Here is an 18,448-nt window from a genome sequence, read left to right as displayed (position 1 = left end):
ACCTCAGACTGGGGCAAAGGTTCTCCTTCCAACAGGACAAAAACCCTAAGCACACATCCAAGATAACGCAGGAGTGGCTTCGGGACAAGTTTCTGAATGTCCTTCGGGGGCCAGCCAGAGCCCAGACTTGAACCCAATCGAACATCAGAGGAGAGACCTGAAAATAGCTGTGCAGCGACGCTTCCCATCCAACCTGACAGAGCTTGAGAGGATCTGCAGAGAAGAATGGGAGAAACTCCACAAATACAGATGTGCCAAGCTTGTAGGGTCATAGCCAAGAAGACTCGAGGCTGTGATCACTGCCAAAGGTGCATCAACAAAGTACTGAGTAAAGGGTCTGAAAAGTTATGTAAACCTGACAATAAAGTTTTACATTTTTTTTAAATAAATTAGCAAACATTACTAAACACCTGTTTCTGCTTTGTCATTATGGGGTAGATTGATGAGGGGAAAAAACTATTTAATCTACTTTAGAATTAGGCTGTAACGTAACAAAATGTGGAAAAAGCCAAGGGGTCTGAATACTTTCCGAATGCACTGTACATACACACAAATATCATACCCCCAAGACATGCTAATCTCTCACTATTACAATAACAAAGGAGGATAGCATTTTATATCATACCCCCAAGACATGCTAACCTCTCCCCATTACCAATAACAGGGGAGGTTAGCATTTTATATCATACCCCCAAGACATGCTAACCTCTCCCCATTACCAATAACAGGGGAGGTTAGCATTTTATATCATACCCGCAAGACATGCTAACCTCTCACCATTACCAATAACAGGGGAGGTTAGCATTTTATATCATACCCCTGAGACATGCTAACCTCTCACCATTACAATAACAAGGGACGTTAGCATTTTTCTGGAGGTAAGATATTTGTGCATCTGTAATTTTCTAAAAATTATTCACGATTCATTCAGGATTATCCGTAATCATGGCAGCATCCACATTAAGTAAAAGTGTTTAGAAATATATGCTATTCCAATTTACAATAAAAGTGATTCCAAAATGACACAATACATTATTTACCCTTCATTTCTTTTGGGCACAAAATAATCTGGAACACAACCAAATGCATCCAACAAATTTGTAGAGTCACAAGCTGTATGTAATCATTGTGAGCTATGAATATGAGGCCAAATACCAGACTTTTGACTACTTTAATACACATATACTCTGCCCTCAAAAAGTATTCAAACCCCTTGACTTGTTCCACCTTTTGTTGTGTTACCAAGTGTGTAGATCGTTTTTGTCAACGATCTACACACAAAACTCTGTCAAAGTAGAAGAAAAACATTTGTGAAAAAAACAGCAAAAAAAATATCAAAACAGTAATATACAGTATCTTGATGAGATAAGTATTCAACTCCCTGAGTCAATACATGTTAGAATCACCTTTGGCAGCGATTAAAGCTGTGAGTCTTTCTAGGTAAATCTCTAAGAGCTTTCCATGCCTGGATTGTGCAACATTTGCCCATTGTTCTTTTAAAAATTCTTCAAATTCTGTCAAATTGATTGTTAATCATTGCTAGACAACCATTTACAGGTCTTTCCACAGATTTTCATTCAGATTTAAATTCAAAACTGTAACTCGGCCACTCAGGAACATTCACGGTCTTCTTGGTAAGCAACTCTAGCGCGGATTTGGCCTTGTGTTTTAGGTTATTGTCCTGCTGAAAGGTGGATTCATCTCCCAGTGTCTGGTGGAAAGCAGACAACCAGGTTTCCCTCTAGGATTTAGCCTGTGCTTAGTTCCATTCCGTTTCTTTTTTTTATCCTGAAAAACTTTCCAGTCCTTAACAATTACAAGCATACCCATAACATGCCATCACCATGCTTGAAAATATGGAGAGTGGTACTCAGTAATGTGTTGTGTTGGATTTGCCCCAAACATAACACTTTGTATTCAGGACAAAAAGTGAATTGCTTTGTCACATTTGTTGCAGTATTACTTTATTGCCTTGTGGCCAACAGGATGCATGTTTTGGAATATTTCGGAATTCCCATTAACCCCCTAAGGTCGATGTCCTCGCACTTTTGAAAGATGACAGAGTTAGAGTGGTGTTTGTCAGACCATGAGACAACCCGAAAAATTGGTCTTCTCACAAAATCGTCTATAGCGTCCGAACGGTTTGGTCGAACCGAAACGACCTCAAAAAATACTAATCAATCAGCACTAGTTTTAAAGATAATTTACTGCAATTCTACACATTTTGCCATGGCTTATTTCATGTTATTTTGCAAATTATAACAAAATCAATGTGGGCCCCCACGCCATGACATTTTTTAAACGTTTGATTCTCCCCGACTGTAGTTTTCATTTTGTTGATTGTTAGTTCTCAAAGACGATGTTATTTAAATATATATTGGTCCATTATCTTTTCTACATACTTTATATATGGTTTAATTCATTTAAGTTTACACTGAAAATGTTTTACCATCCCAATTTTTTTTATGTATTTAAAATATATATTTTTAAATCATATATTCTGGAGTAGCCCACTACTGCTAAATTAATACAGGGGAAACACTGAGCATATTCTGATTACCACAAACCTAGAGTAATAATCAACAAGATCAATCAATCAATCTATTCTGATTATCACAAACCTAGAGAGGAGCGATCATAAACTATGTCAAAAAGCACCAGCTTTCAAAAATATTTTTTTGTTGTTATACAACTGAACATCAATCGATATCTTCTGATCACTACAAACCTAGATAGAAATCATACACCAATTAATCAAACAATATATATATATTTTTTTACATTAGCAATTGTCAGTAAGTACTGTCAAAGTGCTTAAACAGTAAACCTACAACAAAAAGACCATCTGCATAAGGATAAATCCACATGATGCATGGCACTGCATGCATGGCATAAGTTAATAAAGCTGAAACAGAGGATTCCCATGATGGAATAGCAGCAGGTGCTCTTCTGTCTGTCTGTCACTTAACCTGACTCTGTCAACATTCTGCTGCATTAATGGAGAACACGTTCAAAACACCCAGTAGCCTGATGTCAGGAAGGAGGGAACACGTACGTACAGACAGAGACAGAGACAGAGACAGACAGACAGACAGACAGACAGACAGACAGACAGACAGACAGACAGACAGAGAGCAAGTGTGTGAGTTAAGACTGACCTGCCGTCCTGTCTGTCAATCATGCGGAGGTTGTGGAGAGTAGCAGTAATGTCATGTGGACACATCCCAGTGGCCTTGCTTATTCCTTTAATGCTGATGTGTTTATCTGGCTGCTTATAGAGGTACTCCACCATGACACTTTTCCAATATGCCAGGTAGGATAAGCGACCCAGATCTGACAGAGGCTTCTCTGGGGAGCCAGCTTGTCCTTCCTGCCTCGTGAGAAGGTAACCTGAAACAGACACATTCAAACAAAACAAAATGGTGTGAGAAGATGAAGACATAACTTGGAAAAGACACAGTAGCTTACCTAAAATGACTTATTATAACAAAAACAACAATTTTGTGAGAAGGTAGGTAACCTAAAAATACACATTCAAATTAAAAACACAAATGCGGACCAATTCTGATCTATTGCCCAATTATTGGCAAAGGAGCTGATCTGATTGGTCAAAAGACCAAATAGTATTTTTACAAACCATGTTTGAGAAGGTAGGTAACCTAAAAAGACACATTCAAATGATGTGTGGGCCCCTCTGGCCCCCACTCCCAGAGGTTTCTTCTCTCTTCAACTGTTGTCCTTACCTCGATGCTGAGCTCCCCATCTCTCCTTGCCCTAGTTTCAGTGTCTAGCCTAACTTATCAGGAACTGAGACTCAACTGTTGCTCTTTACCTACTTCCTTAGAAATATAATAATGATAGTGGACAGATAGACACTTTCTGTAATTCCCCTTGTCACTGCAATAATACACATACGCTCCAACATCCTAACCAACAACAAGTTATTACTACTAATACGCTGATTATGTAAGGGATAATCAACGAGGAGCTATGCATTCTATGGAAAATAATGACCTACGTGGAAGGTGCGACCTTCCACAGAGAACACGTAGAGCCCTGAGTTTATTATCCCTGTCATAGTGTAACGACCCTGGGTTTATAAACGCCAGATATCGACTCTGCCGCTCGAGCGTGCTTTTGCGGCACAGTCGATAGCGCGCTGGACTTTGGGCTAGAAGGTCGAGGGTTCGAGACCTGCTCCCTGCCGGTAATTTAACACATTTGCTGGTAGAAATGTGTTCAACATTCCCTGAAGTAGCTAGCTGGCAAGTTTACTAGATAGCTCCAGTAGTTGCCGTGGTAACCAAACACACAGACTTGCTAGTTTAGCTAACCAATAAGAGAGCCTCACTCTAGGAGCTCCGATGTATAACGACAAACACTCATTTACATAGTTTTGAAGGACACACAGGTGTCTGTAATCATGGCTGGGTGTGGCTTGATGTCATTGGTTGATTAACAGATACAAACAGAACATATAAAATGCATCATAGATACAACAGTATTTTTTTTTTTTAATTATTACCTAACATTATTATTTTGGAAACGGTACATTAATGATATTTTTGTTCTATGGAGGGGTGATGCAAAACGGCTCCAGGCACTTCCATGCTTTTCTTAACTCTTGTTCTGAGCACCTGAGATTTACTATGCAGTCTGACACACGTCAAATCAATTTCCTTGATCTTTTGACTTTGTGTGAGGATAACGTTCTATACACTGATCTTTACAGGAAACCTACTGATCTTAACAGTTTGTTGAGGTCTGATAGTTGTCACACGCTTCTCTTGAAAAACAGTTTAACCTATAGCCAACTCTGTCGAATCAAAAAACAAATAAGATTGACAGAAATCAGACTGAGATGCAAAGAAAATTCAAGAAGAGGGGTACAAAAATGGTCATATTAATAACGCCATTGAGAAAATCCCAAACAAATCGAGACATGATCTCTTTCAAGGACAGTCTCGCAAAAAGAAGCATTCTTGTGTTCTAACTACACGCTATTCAAAGTGATCTGAACAAATTAAGGGAATCGTTCAAACATTGGCACATTCTAAAATCCAATGACAGTATCGTTAATGGGCAGAAATCTCAGAGATCAATTGGTAAACTCTGATTTACCACTCCCACACAACGTCTATTTGCGCCTCTACCGGACGGAAACTACAAGTGTAATGGCCGTGCTTAATGTAATGGCAATTACAAATGTTGATCCTTCAAACACCCTCAAACAAGGAAACAAATCCCAATCAAAGGTGTTATCACATGCTTCACTAAGGCAGTTGTTTATCTTATAACTTGTCCTTGTGGTAAAAATGATGTGGGTAAAATGAAGCGCAAACTAATAGTAAGAATCTTGGAGCATCGTAGCACAATTAGGTGCAAAAACACGACTTACCCAGTTGCGGCCCACTTTTTGGAAGTGAACCACTATTTCGGCCCTTCGTTATATCAGCATCGAACACGTCACCCTCCCTAGGAAAGGGAGTGACCTCGACAATTTATTGTTAAAACGAGAGGCTGCCTGGATCTTAAATGTTTCTTTAATTTGGTAGCTCATGTTGACCAGTAGTGTGTGCCACAGAAAGTATTTGACTCTAGCCACAAAATTAAGGAAATTAGAAGGGGGGAAATATCATGCCACCTGATGTGTGCCACAGGAAGTATTAGGCTCTAGTCACAAAAGAAAGTGATTAATTCAGCAATGATCATTTTCAGAGCCCTCTACTGTTCTCTCTACCCATCCCTCAATCCCCTATCCCATCATGGCTTTTCCCTCTTATGGCTTTTCCTACATTTAAAAAAAAAACCTTTTTCTGTTTTATCATTTAAGAATGTAGGTACAGTAGTAGTAATAAAATAATAATAACAATAATAAATAAAACTTTGTACTCTGGGCGAAAAATTAAGTTCAAATATATATGTCAACATGAGTGCAGAGGAAAGACATATAGGATTTGAGGTCTTGAAGGGAAAATCGCAGATTTGGAAGATGACAAGGGGATTATCTTCCCTAAAACAAGTGTGGATCACCTGAGGCCTCATATAGAAGAGACTCCTCGGATCCCTCATAAAATAAAATCAGCAGCCTCCAGAACCACCTCACCAGCATTCTGCACCTCCACACCAACATCCTCCACACCAACATCCTCCACACCAACAGCCTCCACACCAACAGCCTCCACACCAACAGCCTCCACCTCCACCACACCAACAGCCTCCACAACCACCACACCAACAGCCTCCACACCAACAGCCTCCACCTCCACAACCACCACACCAACGGCCTCCACCTCCACAACCACCACACCAACAGCCTCCACACCAACAGCCTCCACCTCCACCACACCAACAGCCTCCACACCAACAGCCTCCACCTCCACAACCACCACACCAACAGCCTCCACCTCCACCTCCACCACACCAACAGTCTCCACAACCACCACACCAACAGCCTCCACACCAACAGCCTCCACCTCCACAACCACCACACCAACAGCCTCCACACCAACAGCCTCCACCTCCACAACCACCACACCAACAGCCTCCACACCACCACACCAACAGCCTCCACAACCACCACACCAGCGGCCTCCACCACACCAGCGGCCTCCACCTCCACCACACCAGCGGCCTCCACCTCCACCACACCAGCGGCCTCCACCTCCACCACACCAGCAGCCTCCACCACACCAGCAGCCTCCACCTCCACCACACCAGCAGCCTCCACCTCCACCACACCAGCAGCCTCCACCTCCTCAGCCACCACACCAGCAGCCTCCACCTCCTCAGCCACCACACCAGCAGCCTCCACCTCCTCAGCCACCACACCAGCAGCCTCTACCTCCTCAGCCACCACACCAGCAGCCTCCACCTCCTCAGCCACCACACCAGCAGCCTCCACCTCCTCAGCCACACCAGCAGCCTCCACCTCCTCAGCCACCACACCAGCAGCAGCAGCAGCTACTGATATAAACAAATGTATGTATGTAATCTTGTCAGGTTGATCCATTTATATATCTCAGTACACTTACAGGTACATTTTTCCAGGTGTTGCAGAGGCTTGGAGAGGAAAATATGAATATGTGCTGTTGTCTAGAATCGGCCCATATAAAATCTTTTATCAGGATCTCCTTTTATCAGGATCTCCTGGTCCAAAGATGGAGCTGGAAAGTGAGGTAAGACTGTGTTGCACATACAGTCTATGTAAACACTGTATGTGTGTGATTAATCTGTGTATTTATAAGGAAAACCTAAATGGTTGTTTTTCCATGTAACAGATTTACCTTCATTGTCTTTCTTTTTATTTTCTTCCCGTCAGACCATCAATGCCGGCATGTTCCATCTGGTGCAGAATTTTAACAAGCTGTCAACCGAGCAAGCTTTCTACAATGACAACTTTAAAATGACTGGCATTTAGGGGGAGAAAGAAATCAAAACTTAAGGTTGGTTGGATTATTCTCATAATATTATATATTATATTTGACAGATTTTTGAACTCAAGCAACTGTATCCTTGCTCTTTTAAATTTCAGATTGATCCAATGATGTACAAGTACATTATTGACATCATCAATGAACACAACCACTGGACTGTGACGGTAAGAGCTGCTAAGGCAGTACTAAGAAATACATACATAATACAGAATATACACGTGTGTAAAATGTGTGTGTGCCATATGTGTGTATTTATGCGTGTGTAATATGTGTGTATTTATGCGTGTGTAATATGTGTGTATTTATGTGTGTGTAATGTATGTGTCTGTCTGTCTAAACGTGAAAGGTTATGCTGCCATCCCAAAAGAGGGCTCTGTTCCTCGACCCAATGGGGGAAAGGGCCAGAAAGATAAAAAGATGCCAGGGGATGACAAGGTAAAAACTGCTTTTAATTAAAAAAATTACAATGGAATCAATAAAGTCTTTAACATGCTATACTGTTATTAATCTCTATATTGTAATCAATAAAGTGTTTCAAAATGCTGTACTTTTATTAACATATATGTTCAGATCATTCCTGAGAGAGAAGGGGTGTAATATCTCCAGATGGGGGTGTGGTACCCTTCCTCACAAAATGTTACTTCTTGTGGGGTCTTTGCCTTGAAAGTAAGTATGAGAGAATAAGTCATGTACAATTAACCTACTGAAAGTATACTGACTAAAAAGCAAAAACATAACTGTCAAATTATATTATAGCTGTGTCGTTGTATACTTGCAAATTATAATCTTAAGTGTAACATAATTTTGTTGGGGAAAACTGAAATGCCCATCACATTTTTCCCCCAGTTTGCTAAATGTGTTCTGAAGGAGGAGTCGATTGTCTTTTCAAATACAAAGATGATAACATCATGAGAGAAGAAATACAGTCACTCACCTCCAAAACACTGGTATGTTCAATTTATAATTTAATATAATTGTAGATAAAAAAAAAATAAAAAAAACATTTATTGGGATCTTTCAAGGTTATCTTTGATCCAACTTCTGACTAGATAGCCACTAAAACACATGTGTTTAAATCATTTTGTTACAAGAAACCAACACTATTCCCTTGTTCTCTGTTCGCTCAGAAAAATACATGTATAGATGTATAGACTACTTGACCTGAGCTAACTGTGCCACTTCTGTGGGGAGATGGACAATAATGAGAAAGACACTACCTGGGTAATTGCTTGTTCACTTCTAAAAAGGTACATTTTTACGAGTACGAACTTGTATAAGCAGTAATATTTCTAGAGGTAGTATTATCCACTTTGTCTGATAATGAAATAATTGTGATTCAAGAAAATGTATTTCATGTTTTAAATATATTAACATTTTTCATCCTAAATTTCAGATTGGGGTGTACTCACTTTTGTTGCCAGTGGTTTAGACATTAATGGCTGTGTGTTGTGTTATTTTGAGGGGACAGCAAATTTACACTGTTATACAAGCTGTACACGCACTACTTTACATTATAGCAAAGTGTCATTTCTTCAGTGTTGTCACATGAAAAGATATACTCAAATATTTACAAAAATGTGAGGGGTGTACTCACTTTTGTGAGATACTGTATAGTCCAATACTTTCTGTGGCACACACACACCTGGTCAACAAGAGCTACCAAAATGATTCAGAAGTGTGCCAGGCCTTGCAGTCCCAAAATAGAAGGGGGGAGAATTTCGGCAGGCAAGACAATAGCCTTGCCGAAATGTATTTATTTATTTTATTTTTATTTCACATTTATTTAACCAGGTAGGCAAGTTGAGAACAAGTTCTCATTTACAATTGCGACCTGGGAAATCCGCCCCCCCCCCCCCCTCTAATTTCCTTAATTTTGCGGCTAGAGTCAAATACTTTCTATAGAACAAACTTCACATCACGATAGGCAACCGAAATGAATAATTAATAGGCTAATACACTTGAAACAAATAGCCAAACCGAAAACTGCAGATGCCTCCCCCGCAATGCCTCCCCCGCAAACAAACCGTCATAAAATAAAATAATAAAAATGAAACGCAGCCTAACGTGATCAGAAATCTCAACTAGCAAGCAAGTCGCAGCAATGAAGAATTGAGTGCGTGCACGTTCACGTGAAGGGGGGGGAGATTCTGGCAGGGGGGAGCTTTTCGGCACAAGTCAAGCACTGAAATACGACTGGCCTATTTTATGACATTTCCACTAGATCAGAGCATGACATTTTTCCCTTTCACGCTGTGTGGTTATCGAAAGGGAGAGCGCTCAAAAGATTTTTTCAAATACATTGCGGAACTATTGTAATTCTCAATGGATGGAAAAACAGACTTTGTTTGCTTGCTGTTTGAGGTGAAGAAAACATTACTTTGAGAAGCTCTATAGGTCATTAGTGGAGGTGCGTTAGGGCCAATCAGGAATACTATCAAATCCCCAAATGAACACATTTACAAGCCTACATTTGCACGCAGGCTAGGTAGCCTATAGGCCTTCTTCTATGCCTGCGCGTCCTTACTCAACATTGACAGGAGCGCTTCAAACAAAAGACTAAATCGACAAAACTAGTAAACGGAATGAAATAAACCAAAACTTGTTTCCCTCAAGTGTTGCATAGGTTGTGCACTGCAAACAATGTGTCCACTCCGACAATGAGAACAGGAAGACTGGAATAATAATATTGAATGCATTAAAATAAATTACCGTAACCAAAGTAACAAATATTGTAGATTTGAAATTATAAGAATTAATGGTAAATGTACTACTGGTGATATATATACAATGGGGAATTGATATACACTAACAATCAAACTCAAACAATTAAGTTATAAAACAATGAATGTGCACTAATTGGAGAGAGCGAGAGAGCACATTCTGGTGAGAGACGTGCATTGTGTATCTGGGTGCATGGACAATCCGACGTCTGGGAGGTGCAAGGCGATGCGGTACGGAGCTACAGAACCAGTCAAAAGTTTGGACACGCCTACTTATTCAAGGGTTTTTCTTTATTTTGACTATTTTCTACATTGTAGAATAATAGTGAAGATATCAAAAAAGCTTTAAACAAAACAAAATATATTTTATATTCTTCAAAGTAGCCACCCTTTGCCTTGATGACAGTTTTGCACACTCTTGGCATTATCTCAACCAGCTTCACCTGTAATGTTTTTCCAACAGTCTTGAAGGAGTTCCCACATATGCTGAGCACTTGTTGGCTGCTTTTCCTTCACTCTGCGGTCCAACTCATCCCAAACCATCTCAATTGGGTTGAGGTCGGGTGATTGTGGAGGCCAGGTCATCTGATGCAGCACTCGATCACTCTCCTTGGTCAAACAGCCCTTACACAGCCTGGAGGTGTGTTTTGGGTCATTGTCCTGTTGAAAAACAAATAATAGTCCAACTAAGCGCAGGGGCAGAACGACAAATTTTTACCTTGTCAGCTCGGGGATTCGATCTAGCAGCCTTTCTGTTACTGGCCCAATGCTTAATGGTTTTTGCGACTGCACTTGAAGAAACTTTCAAAATTCAAAAAAATGTCCGCATTGACTGATCTTGATGTCTTGAAGTAATGATGCACTGTCGTTTCTCTTTGCTTATTTGAGCTGTTCTTGCCATAATATGGACTTGGTCTTTTACCAAATAGGGCTATCCTCTCTATACCACCCTATCTTGTTACAACACAACTGATTGGCTCAAACACATTAAGGAAAGAAATTCCACAAATTAACTTTTAACCTGTTATGGATAGGGGGCAGTATTTTCACGGCTGGATAAAAAACGTACCCGATTTAATCTGGTTACTACTCCTGCCCAGTAACTAGAATATGCATATAATTATTGGCTTTGGATAGAAAACAGTCCAAAGTTTCTAAAACTGTTTGAATGGTGTCTGTGAGTATAACAGAACTCATATGGCAGGCAAAAACCTGAGAAGATTTCATGCAGGAAGTGGCCTGTCTGACAAGGTGTCGTTCTTCTTGTCTCTGTTTATTGAAGAGTGAGGATCTTAGCTGTCCCGTGACACTTCCTACGGCTGCCATAGGCTCTCAGAAGGCGGCAAAATACTGAATCGTGGCTTTGCAGGCTCTGGCTGAAACAAAGTAGCGCGTTTGGGTAGTGGCTGGTTACAGTACTGTGAGACTCAGGCTCGTGCCCGCGTCGACCGAAAGCTTTGTTTTCTTTCCTCTGTTTAGCTAAATGGACATTCCCGGTCGGAATATTATCGCTTTTTTACGAGAAAAATGGCATAAAAATGGATTTTAACCTGTTATGGCTAGGGGGCAGTATTTTCACGGCTGGATAAAAAACATACCCGATTTAATCTGGTTACCACTCCTACCCAGTAACTAGAATATGCATATACTTATTACATATGGATAGAAAACACCCTAAAGTTTCTAAAACTGTTTGAATGGTGTCTGTGAGTATAACAGAACTCAAATGGCAGGTCAAAACCTGAGAGATTCCTTTACAGGAAGTGGCCTGTCTGACCATTTCTTGAACTTCTTTTCCATCTCTATCTTTTACTAAGGATCTCTGCTCTAACGTGACACTTCCTACGTCGTCCATAGGCGCTCAGAGCCCGGGAAAAAACAGAATGTCGTCATCCCAGCCCCAGGCTGAAACACATTATCGCCTTTCTCAAGTGGCCGATCAAGGGACTCTGGGCTCAGGCGCGTGACCCGACCGCCCCCGCCTTTGTGATTTTTTCCTCTGTTTGCCGAAAAGGAGATTCCCTGTCGGAATATTATTGCTTTTCTACGAGAAAAATGGCATAAAAATTGATTTTAAACAGCGGTTGACATGCTTCGAAGTACGGTAATGGAATATTTAGAATTTTTTTGTCACGAATTGCGCCATGCGCGCGACCCTTCTTTATCATTTCGGATAGTGTCTGGAACGCATGAACAAAACGCCGCTATTCGGATATAACGATGGATTATTTTGGACCAAACCAACATTTGTTATTGAAGTAGCAGTCCTGGGAGTGCATTCTGACGAAGACAACAAAAGGTAATGAAACTTTTATAATAGTAAAGCTGATATTGGTGAGTGCTAAACTTGCCGGGTGTCTAAATAGCTAGCCCGTGATGCCTGGGCTATGTACTTAGAATATTGCAAAATGTGCTTTCACCAAAAAGCTATTTTAAAATCGGACATATCGAGTGCATAGAGGAGGTCTGTATCTATAATTCTTAAAATAATTGTTATGCTTTTTGTGAACGTTTATCGTGAGTAATTTAGTAAAATGTTAGCGAATTCCCCGGAAGTTTGCGGGGGGTATGCTAGTTCTGAACGTCACATGCTAATGTAAAAAAAAAGCTGTTTTTTTATATAAATATGAACTTGATTGAACAAAACATGCATGTATTGTATAACATAATGTCCTAGGGTTGTCATCTGATGAAGATCATAAAAGGTTAGTGCTGCATTTAGCTGTCTTCTGGGTTTTTGTGACATTATATGCTAGCTTGAAAAATGGGTGTCTGATTATTTCTGGCTTGGTACTCTGCTGACATAATCTAATGTTTTGCTTTAGTTGTAAAGCCTTTTTGAAATCGGACAGTGTGGTTAGATAAAGGAGAGTCTTATCTTTAAAATGCTGTGAAATAGTCATATGTTTGAAAAATGGAAGTTTTTGTATTTTAGAGGAGTTTGTATTTCGCGCCACGCCCATCATTGGATATTGGAGCAGGTGTTCCGCTAGCGGAACGTCTAGATGTAAGAGGTTAAACAGCGGTTGACATGCTTCGAAGTACGGTAATGGAATATTTAGATTTTTTTTGTCACGAATTACGCCATGCGCGCGACCCTGATTTACCATTTCGGATAGTGTCTGGGACGCACAAACAAAACGCCGCTATTCGGATATAACGATGGATTATTTTGGACCAAACCAACATTTGTTATTGAAGTAGCAGTCCTGGGAGTGCATTCTGACGAAGACAACAAAAGGTAATCAAACTTTTATAATAGTAAATCTGATATTGGTGAGTGCTAAACTTGCCGGGTGTCTAAATAGCTAGCCCGTGATGGCTGGGCTATGTACTTAGAATATTGCAAAATGTGCTTTCACCAAAAAGCTATTTTAAAATCGGACATATCGAGTGCATAGAGGAGTTCTGTATCTATAATTCTTAAAATAATTGTTATGCTTTTTGTGAACGTTTATCGTGAGTAATTTAGTAAATTGTTAGCAAATTCCTCCGGAAGTCTGCAGGGGGTATGCTAGTTCTGAACGTCACATGCTAATGTAAAAAGCTGTTTTTTGATATAAATATGAACTTGATTGAACAAAACATGCATGTATTGTATAACATAATGTCCTAGGTGTGTCATCTGATGAAGATCATCAAAGGTTAGTGCTGCATTTAGCTGTCTTCTGGGTTTTTGTGACATTATATGCTAGCTTGAAAAATGGGTGTCTGATTATTTCTGGCTGGGTACTCTGCTGACATAATCTAATGTTTTGCTTTCGCTGTAAAGCCTTTTTGAAATCGGACAGTGTGGTTAGATAAAGGAGAGTCTTATCTTTAAAATGCTGTGAAATAGTCATATGTTTGAAAAATTGAAGTTTTTGTATTTTTGAGGAATTTGTAATTCGCGCCACGCCTATCATTGGATATTGGAGCAGGTGTTCCGCTAGCGGAACGTCTAGATGTAAGAGGTTAACAAGGCACACTTGTTAATTGAAATGCATTCCAGGTGACTACCTCATGAAGCTGGTAGAGGGAATGCCAAGAGTGTGCAAAGCTGTCATCATGGCAAAGGGTGGCTAAGAATATAAAATATATTTTGATTTGTTTTACACTTTTTTGGTTACTACATGATTCCATGTGTGTTATTTCATAGTTTTGATGTATTCAGTATTATTCTACAATGTAGAAAATAGTAAAAATTAAGAAAAACCCTTGAATGAGTAGGTGTGTTCAAACTTTTGACTGGTACTGTATTTGTTACAGCTCGACTAAAACAATCTCAGTCGACCAACAGCCTAACGACCAAACAATTGACCAGTCAACTAATTGGGGACAGCCCTACATAATAGCAAACTAGGACTGATGGTTTGGTTAGCTAAACTAGCAAGTCTGTTTGGTTACCAAGGCAACTACTGTCTAGTGGTAAAAAGTACTAAATTATAGCCATGGTATAAAAGGAACTTGGGGCTCTATGTGTTCAGCCTTCCCTGTAGCTCAGTTGGTAGAGCATGGTGTTTGCAACACCAGGATTGTGGGTTCGTTTCCCACGGGGGGCCAGCACAGATAAAAAATGTATGAAATGTATGAAATTGTATGAAATGTATGCATTCACTACTGTAAGGTGCTCTGGATAAGAGAGTCTGCTAAATGACGTAAAATGTAAATGTTCTGTGGAAAATATTGCCACTCTGTGGAAGGTTAGTTCCACTCAGTTATAGCGCGCCGTGGAACACACCTTCTATGGAACGCATAGCCCCTCGATAATTATCCCATACATAAATGGTCTGATTATGACATTAAAAACGGGCTCAAGTCAGATAGTCTCCAACAGTACGGTAACCTAAAAAAAGACATTCAAATGAAACAATACTGCGTTTACATAGACAACCCAATTCAGATGATGTTGTATGTTTTAGATGCCAGGATGTCATACTCGTTCTAGTCTTTCTTCTAGTAGAATTCACTCTATTGGGGAAGAGAATCCTATTCGGAGACCCATGTGGTCTGACAACAGCTGATAATCAGCTGAGGGGACAGGTTGTACTAAAATGAATGAATGGCGGAAATCAACACATCTGTACATTAGATGATGCATTCTCAGTAGGAGGAGCCTAGCGTGCAGTTATTTGATGCTTCCTGCATTCGTTTTAACTAAACAGTATGTTCTAAATAGTATGTTGTACGATTAGTACACAGTATGCAGTTTAAATAAGTAGTAGACAAGCCAGATTTGGGGACACGACCACATTCAAAGAATACAATTGTGAGAAAGTAGGCTAGTATGTAAAAAAAAAAAAAAAAAGACAAAAACACATGCTAGCCAGAGACAGCTGCATGTCTTAGATTTCATTTCAATCTCCGTCCTGTCAAAAATGACATTCATAATATGACGTGACATCCTGTGTTGAGGAGCAGATCCATTTTCACCTTCAAACAGTAGAAAGGGAGGCAATCAGTTTCCCTCTCCTTCAACCTCTGTCAGCTATGATACATGCTGCCAAGGGCAACAAAATGAGATGGAGAGGAAGGGGGAGCGGAGAAGAGGGGGGGGGGGGGGGGGGGGGGGGGAGAGGAAACAAAGCCACAGAACAAATGGAGGAGAAGCAGCTGGATGTCATTTCTCACAAAAGGCTGCACTTATTAGAGATGAAGAGAGAGAAGAAAAAAAAACGAAACGTAAAAAGGTAGCGGTGTCTGTATGTAATTTGTTTTAGAGCTGTCCTGTCAAGGGTCATCCATTATAAGCAGCTTGAAATTAATTAATGTCTTTTAATGTGTGCACCCACTACCAGGAACCAAACAAGCACATCTAATCACCAAACACTGAATACATAATATTCCAGTCATTATGACAATATTCATTACCCAAAGCTCAGGAGAAAGGAGAGAATAGTCAATAATTTACCAAAAAATAAATATGCTGCTAGAACAGATGAATAAGTAAAACACAGAAAATAATAACGTAACACTAACAAGTCATATTTTATTCTGTGTGTTTTACTAAATGTATTTGCTGTGATTTACCATCTGTAAATCTTAACAAAAAGAGCCTATTCAAAATCCTCTGGGGGTAATGATTAGAGAGAAAACAAATGCATTATTCACGCTGGCAAACGGAGCTAATGCTTTCCCTCTCGCAGCGAAGCTACCTGAGACAAAGTGTTTCTCTAATACAATCCAATAAAAGCAGAACATTTTTAATCGGAACAACTTCCAGTTCCAAAGCCACAGTGTACAGTCCAAATGGCACCCTTTTCCCTAGTTAGTGCTCTACAACCCTGTAGGACCCTGGTCAAAAGTAGTGCACTATATAGGGTGACATTTAGGACACAACACATTTTCCAATAAAGCCCTCTTTGAGCTCAGAACTCAGCTGTGTTCAATCTCTTCTTAATCCCTCTCTCTCTGTTATCAACACACTGTCAATATCACACATCCAGCCTCTCTCTCTCTCTCGCTCTCTTCTCTCTCTCTCTCTCTCTCTCTCTCTCTCTCTCAATGTGTCTCAATAGTGAACAAAATGGGCAGGAAATCAAACGCTCTATTACATCTCTTCCACGTACACATGCACGCGTGCGCACACACGCACGCACACCACTCCTCCAAAGAGGAAAAGAGTGTACTAATAAAATAGCTATGACAAACTGTCCAAATCTGGCACATAAACACGATGCCATCTCTAGGCAGAAGTTGTTTTCAGAAGTACCCCAGAACGTCCCGATTATATTATTGAAAACACACTCTTATGCATGTACACTGAACAAAAGTATAAACGCAACATGCATAGTGTTGCTCCCATGTTTCATGAGTTGAAATAAAAGATCCCAGAAATTTTACATACGCACAAAAAGCTAATTTCTCTCAAATTTTGTGCATACATTTGTTTACATCCTTGTTAGTGAGCGTTTCTCTTTTGCCAAGATAATCCATCCACCTGACAGGTGAGGCATATCAGTAATCTGATTAAACAGCATGATCATTACACAGGTGCACCTTGTGCTGGGAACAGTAAAAGGCCACTCTAAAATGTGCTGTTTTGTCACACAACACAATGCCACAGATGTCTCAAGTTTTGAGGGAGCATGCAATTTTCATGCTGACTGCAGGAATGTCCACCAGAGCTGTTGCCAGATAACTGAATGTTAATTTCTCTACCATAAGCCACCTCCAACTTAGTTTTAGGGAATTTGGCAGTATGTCCAAACGGCCTCACAACCGAAGACCACATGTATGGCGTCATGTCGGCGAGCAGTTTGCTGATGTCAATGTTGTGAACAGAGTGCCCCATGGTGGCGTTAGGGTTATGGTAAGGGCAGGCATAAGTTACAGACAACTAACACAATTGCATTTTATCAATGGCAATTCTAATGCGCAGAAATACCATGATGAGATCCTGACGCCCATTTCGTTTAATGTCTCTGTGATCAACAGATGCATATTCCCAGTCATGTGAAATCCATAGATTAGGACCTAATGAATTTATTTCAGTTGATTGATTTCCTCATACGAACTCTAATTCAATAAAATCTTTGAAATTGTTGCATGTTGCGTTTATATTTTTGATCAGTATAAATTGCCTTGATTTACACATATCAATGAAATCACAAGCACCTGACTGACACAAATCTAAGCCTGAGGAAACATTTGAAAAATCAGGCAAGCATTCTAGAATCAAGCTGGCATTGAGTTTGATGTTCTTAGAACGCATTAAGGGACTTACTGAAATCAATGAGGAACCTTCCAAAGCCTTGCCTTTGGTACTGAGGCATGATCATTATACAGGAGACATTGTACTTCTGCTGGCAAAGCTTTTCCTGACGGAAGGGGAAACAGATCAAGTATGTCAGAGCTCTGCTGAAGCAGGCAATTTAATGCACCTGTCGCTGTCCTTGTCCAAGGCACACACACAAATGTGCACACACACACGTACATGAACGCGCACAATCCCTTATGAATACATTTAGCTTTTAAGATGACTAATACAGTAAAGACAGTGTCACTGCATTAATCATGACTAATACAGTAAAGACAGTGTCACTGCATTAATCATGACTAATACAGTAAAGACAGTGTCACTGCATTAATCATGACTAATACAGTAAAGACAGTGTCACTGCATTAATCATGACTAATACAGTAAAGACAGTGTCACTGCATTAATCATGACTAATATAGTAAAGACAGTGCCACTGCATTAATCATGACTAATATAGTAAAGACAGTGCCACTGCATTAATCATGACTAACACAGTAAAGACAGTGTCACTGCATTAATCATGACTAACACAGTAAAGACAGTGTCACTGC

General features: G+C 40.1%; 1 protein-coding gene across 4 annotated transcripts in view; it reads right to left on the bottom strand.

Moving 5' to 3' along the window:
* Nucleotides 1-18,448, bottom strand: part of LOC106589879 (histone acetyltransferase KAT6B) — a 102,607-nt gene that overhangs the window by 12,446 nt on the left and 71,713 nt on the right. For all 4 annotated transcript variants that reach the window (XM_045710443.2, XM_045710447.2, XM_045710442.2 and 1 more), the window contains exons 12-13: nucleotides 17,862-17,955; nucleotides 3,159-3,390 (exon numbers count right to left, since the gene is read on the bottom strand). In XM_045710443.2, coding sequence (XP_045566399.1) covers nucleotides 3,159-3,390; nucleotides 17,862-17,955 — 326 coding nt within the window. The remainder of the gene's footprint in view (nucleotides 1-3,158; nucleotides 3,391-17,861; nucleotides 17,956-18,448) is intronic.

This window comes from Salmo salar, chromosome 28 (assembly GCF_965601325.2).
Source record: "Salmo salar chromosome 28, fSalSal1, whole genome shotgun sequence".
Taxonomy (NCBI): domain Eukaryota; kingdom Metazoa; phylum Chordata; class Actinopteri; order Salmoniformes; family Salmonidae; genus Salmo; species Salmo salar.
Note: the sequence above shows the minus strand (reverse complement) of the source record. Positions and strands in the feature narration are given on the sequence as shown.